The 14,252-nt window shown below is 40.6% G+C and overlaps 1 protein-coding gene across 1 annotated transcript in view; it reads right to left on the minus strand.

The window, feature by feature from the left end:
- Positions 1-7,419: 7,419 nt before the first annotated feature.
- The window catches only part of OTOL1 (otolin 1), a 29,894-nt gene continuing 23,061 nt past the window's right edge, over positions 7,420-14,252 (minus strand). The window contains exons 3-5 of the mRNA XM_041731525.1: positions 12,414-12,503; positions 8,700-8,771; positions 7,420-8,300 (exon numbers count right to left, since the gene is read on the minus strand). Of these exons, the coding sequence (XP_041587459.1) occupies positions 7,420-8,300; positions 8,700-8,771; positions 12,414-12,503 (1,043 nt within the window). The remainder of the gene's footprint in view (positions 8,301-8,699; positions 8,772-12,413; positions 12,504-14,252) is intronic.

Below are 14,252 nucleotides of genomic sequence, written 5' to 3' on the forward strand. Positions count from 1 at the left end.
CAGCCTGCAAGATGGATCAGATGAGGTAGCAGCAAGACCAAGGCCACCTGCCCTGCTGCTGTCTTCTGACTGCTGATATTGCTTTAATCACTGAGCCGATGCAATTTCCTGCCACTAACCCTCGCTATGGTCCACTAGGAGGTCTCATTTGTCATTGTCATTACCTTTCAGATCAGCAAAACATCCATCTTTAGTTGAGCCCTCCTTCAGTCCCTTGTTCAGGTGTGTAGGAAGCTTATGGTCAGCATGACAATCCAAAACAGTGGTCCTGGGTGCCTCGATATGAAGGCAAATCCATGCACTTTGGTATATTAACCCTTTCAATAGTGATTTTGAAGAAAGGGTGAACCTCAATCTCATTTCAAAGGAAAAACAGTTTATGTATCCTTTATAAAACACACTTTTTTGATACTTTTTTAAATAACTCAGATGTTTCATGGGAAGGCCTCAATTAAATGCATAGCTCCAAATCAATCAACACTATCACCCCTGATATTACACTGAGCCCAAACTAGTCCTGATTTCATCTCTAAACCCATCAGCTGAAAAATTAATACATATCAGGCCCTAAAAAGGAGCCTGAACCTTGAACCATACACAAAATCTACCCTCTCACGTTTGACTTTGAGAGCTGGCTTTCTTACTGTGCCAGACACATTCTAAGAGTTTTGCAAATATAAATCCATTTATAAAGCAAAATCCTATTTTTGAGAGGAGAAAACCAAGGCACGGACTAAGTGTCTTTCCCAAGGTCACATGGTGAGTAAATGAAATTCTAACCCAGTACATCCAGTTTCTGAGTCTGTGCACTTAATCACTAGAGGCAGCCAGCAGAGGTTCTTTAGACGTAAATGTGAGGCCTGAAGCTTTCAATAGTGCTCTACAATGTTAACTAATTAATCCTTCAGCCCTGGCCTAGAACAAAGGAGAAAAGTGTGTAGGTATATATATGCTCATGTGCAAGTGCACAGTGAACAAATGGTCCACAAAATTCTGTTCTCTACCACTTTCTCTCACAGTTTACATCTCATGATTCCCAGCTGGGTCTCTAGAACCAGGTGTCCAGAGCAAGTTTTAGGTGCAAGATGCTTATTAGAAATCAACTCCCGGGGATCCCTGGGTGGCTCAGCGGTTTGGCACCTGCCTTCAGCCCAGGGCGTGATCCTGGAGTCACAGGATCAAGTCCCACATCGGGCTTCCTGTGTGGAGCCTGCTTCTCCCTCTGCCTGTGTCTCTGCCTCTCTCTTTCTCTCTCTCTCTCTGTCTCTCATGAATAAATAAATAAATAAAATCTTAAAAAGAAAAAAAAAGAGAAATCAACTCCCGTAAAGGGAGGGAGGAGGCAGAACTGGCAAGAGCAGGCAAGAGCAGAAACATCACGAAGACCCAGCAAAACCTCAGTCACCCACAGAAAGCTCTGGAACGAGTGTAGCTCATCTGGGTGGCCATGAAGGGCTCCACCTTGCTTGGTGACCAGATTTGGTCTGCCCTGGGGAAAGGCATAACCTCAAAAGAGGCAGTTCTGCAATTCAGGTAGACCCTGAAGGAGCTGACAGCCAGAGCCTGTCTGCTGAATCTAGTCCCCTTAGTGGGGCATCTAATCCTTCCTCGATGAGGATCTGAGCGGTGTACCTCTGTGTCTACCAAACTCTGTGTCTACCAAGCTTGAAGCTTCACAATAGCTTAAAAGTCCTACACAGTCTGTGACTCCATTACTTCTCTGACCTCACCCCCTACTTCCTACAGTCCCACTGGCCTCCTCACCAAGCAAACTCCTACCTTAGGGATTTTGTTCTTGCACTCCCTCTGCTCTCTCAGATATTCTTGACATGCTCTTTTGCCTTCTTGATATCTTGGCTCAAATAGTCTATCTCAATGAGGTCTTTTCTGACCTCTATTCTAAATCCCTCTCACCCCTACCACCCGACTGTAATACTCCTAGCCCTCTATCCTGTCCTGTTTTTCTCCATAGCACTGACAGACAATAAAACTAATAGCTTATCAATTTTTCATTCTTTCTCTTCACAAGCTCTATGAAGACAGGGTTTTTTTCTGCCTGTTGTGCTGACTTATCCTCGGAACCTCAGCCAGGCACACAGAAACCCTAAACAAACGAATGACTATGCAGAGAGCACAGGAGCCTTTGCCTTGTCAGCTCTTTGCCACCAGCTCAAGACAAGAGAAGCTTCCATGCATTTTCCTACTTCAGAAGGAATGACCCTGAATATACAAATCTCTCACACCATTTCGATTAGATGCAACATAATTCTTATAATTCAATCAACAATTAATTATGCTTTAATCCTAGCTCCTAGAACAATCAAGCACTCCTACTAAATTTTTCCACCAAATTCACGGATTATACACTAGGCTGGTCAGAGCACTCAATGATAGTCTCAATTATCAGTAAAGTCCTTGGTTTCACCTGCAGTTTTACAACAAGCCCACTCTTGAACCTTGTGCTGAGATGTCAGTAGATTCTCGTCCCCCTTCTCATTTCCTTTTCCACGTGGGGTGCTTGCCTTTAGAAACTAGGCTACTAATTTTCTTTTTCCCATTATACCAGGTTTCACCAGCCAAGCTTTTTAGAAAATTGCCCTGCTTCATTGGTTGAGTGGCTTCATGGATCCTTCACCTAACAGATGGGTGTCATTTGGGACATGGCCTAATCATCCCACACTTCAATCACTTCATGCATTAACATATCACTTAAGACATTATAGACACCCAAAGCTCTGTGGTTGGCACACTGGTAAGACCTAGGAAACAGTAGTTATTATGGCTCCATAATTCCTATCATTTCTCTCTCCTGCCTGCCCCACCCATCTTGGTCATGGGCAGATACACAGCTCTCAATTTTTCCTTCTCCCTACATCCTTCTTCCAGGTCTTACAGCATTCTTAAACCTTTTAATTTAGGGTCACCTGGGCGGCTCAGTCAGTTAAGCATCTGACTCCTGATTTTGGCTCAGGTCATGATCTCAGGATCTTGAGTTCAAGCCCTGTGAAGGGCTCTGTACTCAGTGGGGAGTCTGCTTAAGATTCTCTCCCTCTCCCTCTCTCTCTATCCCTCCTCCTGTCATGAACTCTCTCTCTAAAATAAACAAATCCCTTTAAAATAAATAAATAAATAAATAAATAAATCCTTCAAGTTTATCATCCCCTTGCCTCATTTTAAACTTTTTTGTAAGTGTGTTTGCAGCTACAGAATATATTAATTCCCAGGACACAAAATGGAGTCCTTTTGGGCTGGAGTGGGAGATAAAAATGGATTGGGCCCTCACTCAGAAGGAACATCACATCCAGACAACAGAAGACACGTTCCCCTTTCATAGCTGTAGGTCTCTCACTACTGCCCCAGAGAATGGCCCAGAGTCCAATGTCCCAACAGAGAAAGAAAATGTGTGTCTCTCTGAAACATAATGAAACATAAAATATGATATTTCAGGAAGCTAGTTTCTTTTTTTTTTAATTTTTCTTTTTTTTTTTTTTTTTTTAATTTATGATAGTCACAGAGAGAGAGAGAGAGAGAGAGAGAGAGAGAGAGAGGCAGAGACACAGGCAGAGGGAGAAGCAGAGGGAGAAGCAGGCTCCATGCACCGGGAGCCTGATGTGGGATTCGATCCTGGGTCTCCATGATCACGCCCTGGGCCAAAAGCAGGCGCCAAACCGCTGCGCCATCCAGGGATCCCAGGAAGCTAGCTTCTTAATTATGAAATCTATGTCACCATTTTATTTGCTTTGCAGCAGTTTTTTGTTTTTTTAAAAAAGGGTCACAATCCAAAAGAAAAATAATCTGTGAGCACCACCTTGTGGAGAGATCTACAACAACCACATCAATCTTTATCCACCGAATGTGTATTAAGTGTGCAGGTGCTGGGGAGGGAGCAATAAGTAGACACAAGTCCCTGGCCTCGTGGAACTTACTTTCTAGTGGGAAGACAGAAAATAAACAAGATCAGTAAGTGAAATACATGATTTATTATAGGGTGCGGAGTGCTGTGGAGGAAAACAAAGCAGGGAAGAAGATCAGGGTATGTTCTTCATACCCTGATGGGTATGATTGGATTGGATTTCAAAACTCCATTTTAAAATCTCATGGCCTATGAGGAAAAAAACTGAGGGTTCCTGGAAGGGAAGGAGTTGGGCAGATGGGGTTGCTGGGTGATGGGCATTAAGGAGGGCATGTGATGTAATGAGCATTGGATGTTATATGCAACTGATGAACCATGAAATTACTCTGAAACTAGTAATATATGTTGATTAAATAAATTTAACTTTAAAAATTAAAAAAAGAATATCCTTGATGAAACAGTAAAAAAAATACTTTATTAGCTTTTACCCTTAAGTACATGTCTTTTTAATAATCCATGTGAATAAATTGGGAGTACAGATAAAGCACTTCAGCTGTGTATAAAAATAAGGTGATTGTCTAAGAAAAGCATTTGGGTGAATTTGACTTGCAAACTGATCTACACATTTTGTTTTGTTTTCATAGAACACCATTTTTTTTAAAGATTTTATTGATTTATTCATGAGAGACACAGAGAGAAAGAGAGGCAGAGACACAGGCAGAGGGAGAAGCAGGCTCCATGCAGGGAGCCCGACGTGGGACTCTATCCCGGGTCTCCAGGATCATACCCTGGGCTGATGGTGTTAAACCGCTGAGCCACCCAGGCTGCCCTGTAACACCATTTTTTTTTTAATTTTTATTTATTTATTATAGTCACACACAGAGAGAGAGAGGCAGAGACATAGGCAGAGGGAGAAGCAGGCTTCATGCACCGGGAGCCCGACGTGGGATTCGATCCCGGGTCTCCAGGATCGCGCCCTGGGTCAAAGGCAGGCGCCAAACCGCTGCGCCACCCAGGGATCCCTGTAACACCATTTTTATTTGAAAGAATAAATGGTACACAAAACTAAACAAAATTAAATAAATAAATAAATAAATAAATAAATAAATAAATAAATAAATAAATCAAACAAACCTCATGGCCAAAGAAGACCTTACTGAAAAAGCAGTATTTGAACAAAAGCTTGAGAGAAAGGAAGGGGCCAGTCATGCAATTACCTGGGATAAGAGCTGTGTAGACAGAAAGGCATAAGTGGAAATATGCTTGGTGAAGTTGAGGAATTAACATTGAAGGCAACACCCAGAGCATGTGCAGAATAAATGGCAGGAGAGTTAGAGAGAAAGCAGGGGCCACATCACATGAGGCCTCTCTGGTCATAGTAAGGATTCAGCTTCAACTCCAGATGAGACAGGACCCTCAAGAGGCTGTGAGCAAAGAAGTAAGATGATCCAACTTTTTTTTTTAACAGGATTGCTTTGATTGAAGGAGACAAGGGCAGAAATGGGGAATACTGCCTTTAGATCCAAGCAAAAATGGCCCCTGCCCCGGGCCCCATGCTTTAGAAGAGTCTGCATAAAAGAAAAGACACACAACATGTAAATTTACGATAGTACCCAAGGCACCTTGATTAGAGATCAAGGTTCAATTCTAGGACAGAACAGCCCTCAGTCTTCAATATGTATTCCTATTACTACCACTTGCAGGCCCTGGGGAAACTCTTCTCCACACCTCTGGCCTATTGTGCATCAAATAAAAGGTGACTGTCTCCCAATGTCATCAACACTAATGGGTTGTACTGCCGTGGACATAGGAGATGGACACTGCTTTGGGGTGTGAGGAGCGTTTGAGCAATGAATGTGCTTAATTAAGAGAAGTACAGCTTAATTTATCGACTTCCCAAGATTTTGTCTCAGTTGTACTGAGCATCCATTTCCTTGCTCTCATAGTGTTTCAGTTCATCGTTCTTCAGGTACTCATGAATTACCTGGTGTTTGCAACAGTTGTATGCTTGCCGGCTGGAAATATTAAACAATTATGGCAATCCATGAATTAACATCTTCCTTTCACTACTCATCCAAATATCACCCTCCCATAATGGACCAGCCAGACACACACAATAGCAATGCAGTCATATTTGATGTTGAAGTGTCAGTCATAATAACTACAGCTTTTCCTTTCACTTTCAACATAAAAAATATACATTAAAGCAAGAAGATAGAGCATAGTTTAAATGGATTTATAAATCTAAAAGGAAATCACGTTTTTCAAAGTTTATTTGTCTAGCTGGGCAAGATCATCATCCACTTCCCATTTAACTCACTAAGGTTTGCGAATCTATGTAACTATATGCCTTCATTGAACCAAATTCAATCTGGAGTCAATAAATTAGTTCCTTTGAAAAATGAAGCTGCTAAATTACTACATATTCATAATTATTAAATATTCACATTGCAAGTGAATTCCCAAATACCCACCTGTTCACTGAATAACCAGAATTAATTATTATAGACATGATGATAATGAAGCCAAAGAATTTATCCAAATTAAATGTTCTTCCATGAAGAAAGGAAGACTGGAAATTTAGATCAATAGTGATTTAATTTTACTCTTGAATCTTTGGGGGACATTTAGTTTTTCTAAGTACAATAATTTGATGAATGGCTGGATCTTTGTTATGACTGAGCAATATCTTTATCAACTGTCTTCTTTTTTCTTTTTTTTTTATCAACTTTCTTTTTACCTTTTACCCAACACACAAGTCCATCTAATACCGAGTTTTTTTATGGCCAAAGCTTTACACTAATTCATCTTAAAGATAGTTTAGTCCTTCGTATTCTTTTTGTGTATTTTCCCTGAATTAAACAAGCATGGGAATAGTTCCATTTTGTTGGAAAACAATCCTGACAGTTTCTAAACTTTTGAGAGATACCAGCCCGTCATGTGTCACTTGTTAGGCTCATACCCACACAGAAAAGAGTTAAACACATTTATATGAGATATAGAAGATATTTAGTAAGAATATATTTATTAATTACAGATGTCAATCATATTTTCCATATACAGATATTATCTAAATGGCATGAAAAATGCCATTAGAATGCTCAATGGAAGAAAAGCTAGCTACAAAGTTAATAGACATGTGTTTTCAAATACATATAAATATATTCTTCTAAAAAGGTGATGTCTGAAGGGGCACCTGGGTGCTCAGTTGGTTAAGCATCCAACTCTTGATTTTAGCTCAGGTCATGATCTCAGGGTCATGAGATCCAGCCTCATCTAGGGCTCTGCACTGAGTGTGGAGCCTAATTAAGATTCTTTCTCTCTGCCTCTTCTTCTGCCCCTTCTGTTCTCCCTCTCTTGTTTGATAAAATAATTTTTTTTAATTTTTAAGAAAAGGTGATGTCTTAAAATAGGCATGGTAATTGACTCTGGGTGATATCATTTTTCCTGCATTATTTTTATATCCATGAAAAAAAAATAACGAGTTATTCTTTTTTAATCGTGCTACCTTACATTGCCTGACTTATTCCACTGAAGCCAAACTACAATTGTTCAAGGCACCAAGTTTATGGTGAAATTCCAGAATCTTCATCTGGGTACAAAAGGAACCCAGTAAAAATGCTGTCATCCTCAGGACTGACATATAGCCCATTCCAATCTTTTGACACTTCCAACCAGACTTGGTCCCCTGCACTTAATTTCAGGATGATGAGGAGAGAGGCCTGGTCTATTTCATGACCAGAGAGCGTTTCTCTGGACTTGAACTTCTTCTTCTTCCAGGCCACCAGGCTGATGCGAGCGGGGCGGCCCCTCACAGTGACATGATAAGAAAAAACATAGGCCCCAGGAATACTGCAGTTAAATTTGCCAGTGACAGGGCTGTAATTCCCCGGGTCATTATAAAGAACCTTGTCGAATTTGATGGGGATGTTGGGAGGTGGGAAAGGCTTGGATAAGGCAGCGCTGAAAGCTGCCCGCACGACTCTGGCCACCTCGCCCTTGGAGCCCCGGAGACCCCGAGAGCCCTTCTTGCCAACAGATCCTCGGCCCCCTTTGCTCCCAACCTCACCTTTTGGCCCCGTGGGTCCCACGAGACCAGGGGGTCCTAACTCTCCCTTTTCTCCCTTCTTGCCTGGATCACCTGGGGCCCCAGGCAGGCCAGCTGGGCCACCTTTGCCCTCCGTTCCAGGATCTCCTTTGCTACCTTTTTCTCCTTTGAGACCCTCCTGGCCTTTCTCTCCCTTTCCTCCCATCTCCCCTGACTCTCCACAGTCACCCTTCTCCCCCTTGGCCCCAGGCTCTCCCTTCAAGCCCGGGGAGCCCACAGCACCCTGGTCTCCTTTATCTCCTTGGGTACCATTTGCACATGTGTCCCCCTTGGACCCTTTTTGTCCTTTCTCTCCCGCCAGTCCAATGTTTCCCCTCTCCCCCTTCGGTCCAAGGCCACCTGCAACAGAAAAGTAAAATAATCTGTAAGGATCTGTACACTTTGCATTTAGCCCCCCCCCCACTCATATTCTCCTAAATATCCCTTGCCCCCCCCCAAACCCAAAATCTTACCCTCAAAGAAACTGAAACCCAGAAAGATTCGGGGATCTTTTCCCCCCAAAGTCATCTAGACTGAGGACAGGAGCTCAGATGATTGTATCTAGCCCCCAAACTACCAGACCAGTGATTGTTACACTCCAGCAATCAGTACACTGAATTATGAGAATAAGTAAGAGCAATTCATGTCTCCCTCTTACCCCCCTCTTACCTCTCACATGACTCTAAGCACAAACAGGAAGGAAATTATGGACTATGCTGCAGACATGACAGTACCTGACAGATATAGTTTATTCTCTACCTGGTTCTCCAGGTTTCCCTGGGTATCCTGGAACTCCACTTGTTCCTTGATCCCCACGTTCTCCCTTCAGTCCTGAAATGATACCAAGAATAGCTTCCTTCCGACCATATTAGTTATGATATAACTAAAATCCATTTTGCAACCACGTCACATTCCAGTGCTTCCTTTACCAAAATGCAAAAAGGTAAAACAACATGGAAAGAGAATATATTGAGCCTCATTAGGAATATTGTGTTCCAATCGATGGTAAACCATTTAAATGAGATTTGGGAATAGTGCCAATCTCTTCAAACAGAATTCAGCTCTCCCCTCCCACATTCCCATAGTTCTTCAAATCTCTCATGAAATTCATGACATTTTGCCTTGTGTTATTTATGTATGTGTTTGTGTTTTTCCTCTCATGAATTCTGAATGATGCTGAAAATGCCCCCTTCTTTATAGTCCCCACAGTGCCTAAAAAAGAGCATCACCACCATATAAGTTTAAACACAGAGTATGACATTCTGCAGTTAGCTAAAACTAATCATATCAAAAACCTTTCCAAGACAGTAAGTATAAATATAGATATAGATATAAATATAAAGTCCTTGACATAGAGCATGAATGAGAAGCCAATTTTCTTTTTTTTTGGAAAATTTTTTATACACACTTTGGACAAATCGTAGAATCGTGAGAATTCACATTTGAAAAAAAATCTAAAGATGCAGGTTTTTAGATATTCACCATAGTACCATAAACTGGATTTCCATTTTGGGCCTAGCTAAAGTTCCATCCCGCTAAAGTATAGCCACACTAAATTCATTTTAACTATAATTAATAATAGTAATAGTAATACGTAACTCTTTTTTTTTTAAGATTCTCTTTATTTATTCATGAGAGACAAAGAGAGAGAGGCAGAGACACAGGCAGAGGGAGAAGCAGGCTCCACTTAGGGAGCCCAGTGTGGGACTCGATCCCAGGACCCCAGGATCACGCCCTGAGCCAAAGGCAGACACTCAACCACTGAGCCACTCAGGCATCCCAATAATACCTCTTATTGAGGATTTCCTTTGACCAGGTAACGTTCTAAGCTCTTAACATATTTTTTTCATTTAATTCATCCTTTTAAATTCAAAATGAATTTTTATTTGATATTAATACAGCCTCTTGTATAACAGGGAGGCTCATATAACAGAGCACATTTTATAAATTGGAATATTTTTCATTTCCAAAAGTTTATAGCATCTCCCTTCAAGAAAAGTAGAGTGGATAATTTTTTTTAAGATTTATTCATTCATTCATTCATTCATTCATTCACTAATGAGAGACACAGAGAAAGAGATAGAGACCTAGGCAGAGGGAAATGCAGGCTCCCTGCGGGGAACCTGATGCGGGACTCAATCCTGGAACTCTGTGATCATATCCTGAGCTGAAGGCATATGCTCAACTGCTGAGCCACCCAGGTGTCCCTAGAGCAGATACTTTTATCATCATTGTTTATCACAGAAGAAACTGAGATATGAAAGTTTACAAATTTGTATAGAATCAAACATGTCTGCATATAACATTGGTTAACATCAATTTGTCAACCACATGTTTTATGACATAACTAATTTTTTTATTTATTTTTGCTGGGAAAAAGAAATTCTAAGTCAAATTACAAGTCATGAGAAAAGACTATCCCATGTTTCACAAGACCAATTAGAAAAATTCTACCATAAGCTGCTCAGCAGTTTTCTAAGTAGCTAACCCCCTCCCATTACCATTCTACATGAAATTTACAATTTGAAAATTAACCCATAGGCCATCAGGAAAATGTTAGGATCCCTTAGGAGAGAACCCAACTCTGATTGGAAGTGAGGGACCAATTCTATTCCCCATCCTTGTCAATATTCATATGCCAACCATCACTGCACAATTACTCTGGTTCTCAAGTTCATTTAAGGAATTTAACTGCTTGCACTGAATGTACTTAATCAGGTTGTGGTTAACTGGAATGCAGTCAGTCAACTCCTTTATTTTTTTAACTTTCAATTTTAACCAAGAGTCCAAGCGAAGTCTGGAAGTAAAAGGAAAGTAGATTTGCCACTCTATAGAGACTGGCTGAATGAATTTCTACTTTTGATCCTTAATCAAAGCATATTCTTAAGAAACTTATCTTATGATACTTCCCTGTTTTTTCTTCTACTTCCAGAAGTCTAGCTTCCGAAATGTATGAATCACTGGGGAGGTTCATCACTCATCTGTATTTCACAGGGTTTTCTGCTAACATAATTCAGCCACAAAAGGATTAAATGTTTCCGAGAATGAAAATCGCATAACTGACAAGTGTGAAGTAGTTCTCTCACCTTAGCATCTTTTTTGAGTAATTACTTCACTGAATGTTCTACCAGAAATGAGCTAGACAGTTCCTGAGCCATGTGGAGGGTGATGTATAGATGATATTAGGTCTTTTGACATGTGACACTGAGGCTAAAGCATTTAACTTGATGGATAGATGGTATTTCTACAGGCTGGCAGTATTCACTGAGGAATTTCTAAATGTCCCAGTGAATCTGTAACCTTCCCTCAATGTCTCAAAGCACTTAGAGAACCAGGGATTTCCCAGGGCAGGACACCGTCCTGGTTGATACATCTATAGAGTTATAGAATTTCTGAGCTGGAAAAGATCTATGAAAGTACATATAACGACAAATCTTCTTTGATAGCAAGTAGGGTATAAATACATACCTAATCTATTCCCCCTTGATTTCCAGATGAGGTGAAGTGACTGGTCCAAGGTTATTGTTACAAGCTCAATTTCTTTCATTTTATTTTTTTTAAAGATTTTATTCATTTATTCATGGGAGACACACAGAGAGAGGCAGAGACACAGGCAGAGGGAGAAGCAGCTCCACGCAGGGAGCCCGACGTGAGACTCGATCCTGGGATTCCAGGTGGCGCTAAACCGCTGAGCCACCCAGGGATCCCAATTTCTTTCATTTTAATTCAGTTCTCTTTCCACCATAGACATTGCCCAGATTTGACCAAGCCAAAGAACATGTCATAGTCTCCTTAGCAGGGATGCTATTCATCTAAATAGAATATTCTATAGGATTGTCTACTCTAGTTCGTTCTATCTAATACAAAACTAATATGTATCATAAGGAAGAGCTCACTCAGGAGTATGTAGGAAAGGACACTCCCCCAGAGACTATGCCCAATGGCTTCCAGTCACTAGGTCAACTATGTGGCTAGAGAGGGAGAGAAAAGAGGCAGGAGAACCTCTGTATGTGCAGAGGGAGGGGGATGGAGAGAAAGAAATGTTACTGGGATAGTGTAAAAATTTTCAATGGGCTATTTATAAAGTTAACATTTTTATATCAAATATAACTTACAACATGCTTTACCAAATTTTTGTATTTTTAAAAATTATTCCACCTTTGGGGTGCCTGGGTGGCTCAGTCAGTTAAACATCTGTCTTTGACTCTGGTCATGATCTCAGAGGTCCTGGGATCCAGCCCCATGTCCACCCCCCTGCTCAGTAGGAGGCTGCTTCTTCCTCTCCCTCTGCACCTCCCTCTGCTCGTGCTCATGCTCGCACTCTCTCTCTCTCTCTCTCTCAAATAAATAAATAATCTTTTTAAAAAATTGTTCCACCTGCAAGAATATGGTATTTACTTAGCAAGTTGCTCTACTGAAAAAGGATGCAGAATACATCTTGAGTTTTGACATGAAATCAATATAACTACCTACCCTTCTCTCCTTTCTGGCCTTTTGGACCTTGGGGTCCAACAACTCCTGGTGGCCCTGGGATCCCCATATCACCAGCCTCTCCCTTAAGACCTGGAAATGAGATTTAAAAACCATCAGGATAAAAAAAAATCTCTTTTGAAATGCATTAGTTCTGGAAAAAAAAAATTTAGGCACTCATTTTATTGAGACCAATGACTGTCAGTGTCCTAATAATAAAATCTGGGTAAGAATAGACTACTACATAATTCTCAAGACAATATTTTCATCTGATTTGTAATTTTGTACTACCTGAATAGATAAATTGAGCCCATTAGTACTTGTCACTGGATTCATGGCAGCAATCAAATGATTTGGGGAAACAGTGCAATATCGAACAACAAGAACAAAATGATTATCTAGCTCTTAACCTCATGTGGACCACACTTTCAAATTGGAAATAAAACTACAATATGTAGCACTTTTGGTTTTCCCATTTACTCACTTATATAATTCTTCGGGAACTATTGCTGAGTCTCCTAGACACCAGCACCCTTGCCAGGTGTTTGGCATTAGCCATCAACATCCCAGCCATCCTTTTCCTCAGGGAGCTGAGAGCCCAAGAAAGATACACTGAACAATAACCACAAAAATACATAGAAGTTATCACATTGTAGTTAGTGATGTGAAGAAAAATAGGCAGGTCCTATTACAGATTGTGGTAAAAGAACCTGATTTACGGGATCAGCAGAGACATCCCTGAGAAAATGGCATTAAGCTAAGACCCAATGAACAAATTACGATTTTCCAAGGAAAAAACAAAACAAACACCCATAAATGAGTATTCCAGGTGAAACAATTGTGGAAAAAAACCACGGTGTTTTTAAGAAACTGAAAGAAGAGTACAGTGGGTGGAGCTAGTAATAGGATGAAGGAGGCTGAGAGGCAGGCGAGAGTCAGATGGTGCACGGCTCAGATTTCAAGGGTATCCTGTCTTACTCCTTATTGGAGTAATTAATAGCCAGGTTCTTTGAAAGTTAACCATAAAGATAAGTGAACTCAATGAAATAGTAATATTTCGTCTTAACTTCATCTTAATTTTTGTAACTGGAGTTGATGGGATGGAGAAAATTATATTCAACAGAATTTTCTTTGAAAAAAAACTCTACATTTATTTGAAGAAAGTGTTTGCAGTGGAGGTTAAAGCTAAAAGCAAACTCAAATAAACAAAGGTGGTAATTACATTCTAGAAAAGAAAGGAGAGCAGAGATTAAAGGAATGGAGAAGGAATGGGCAGTGTGGGTAGAAGCAAGTAAGATGGCCAGTTGCGGTCCACTGTGCAATGTCTCCCTTCCTCATGAGCTCTAAATGCCTGGTATGGTTATACTATTGAGGGAAATAATAAAGAGCAGTGCCCAGGTTGGCACAGGGAGCACATGGAAACTGCATGAGAGGACACAGAGGCAGGAAGTCCATCTAAGTGACACATACATGTAGGAGAAATTAGTATAAATACTGTAAGGCTGGACATAATGGGAAGAGCTGGGGCTTGGTGGTGTACCCAGATCTGACTCCATGTTTTACACTTCCAGGTGGTATTACCTCTAGAGTTACTAAAACTCTTGGAAATGTGATTAAGTCATCCATTGAAATGTAATGATTTTTTAACAGTTTGTGTAAAGATTAGGAACAGCATAAAGTGCTTCATGGTTCTTAGCACATAGTAGGTAACTATAATTATAACTGAACTAAATGAGAGAAGTTGGAGATAAAATTTCAGGTGGAATCTTTCCTTTGCTAGCTATTAGCTATCTCTGTACACTTTAAGACATTTTCATTCATAAACTATAAAATTAGGCTTGT

Source organism: Vulpes lagopus, chromosome 17 (assembly GCF_018345385.1).
Source record: "Vulpes lagopus strain Blue_001 chromosome 17, ASM1834538v1, whole genome shotgun sequence".
NCBI lineage: Eukaryota > Metazoa > Chordata > Mammalia > Carnivora > Canidae > Vulpes > Vulpes lagopus.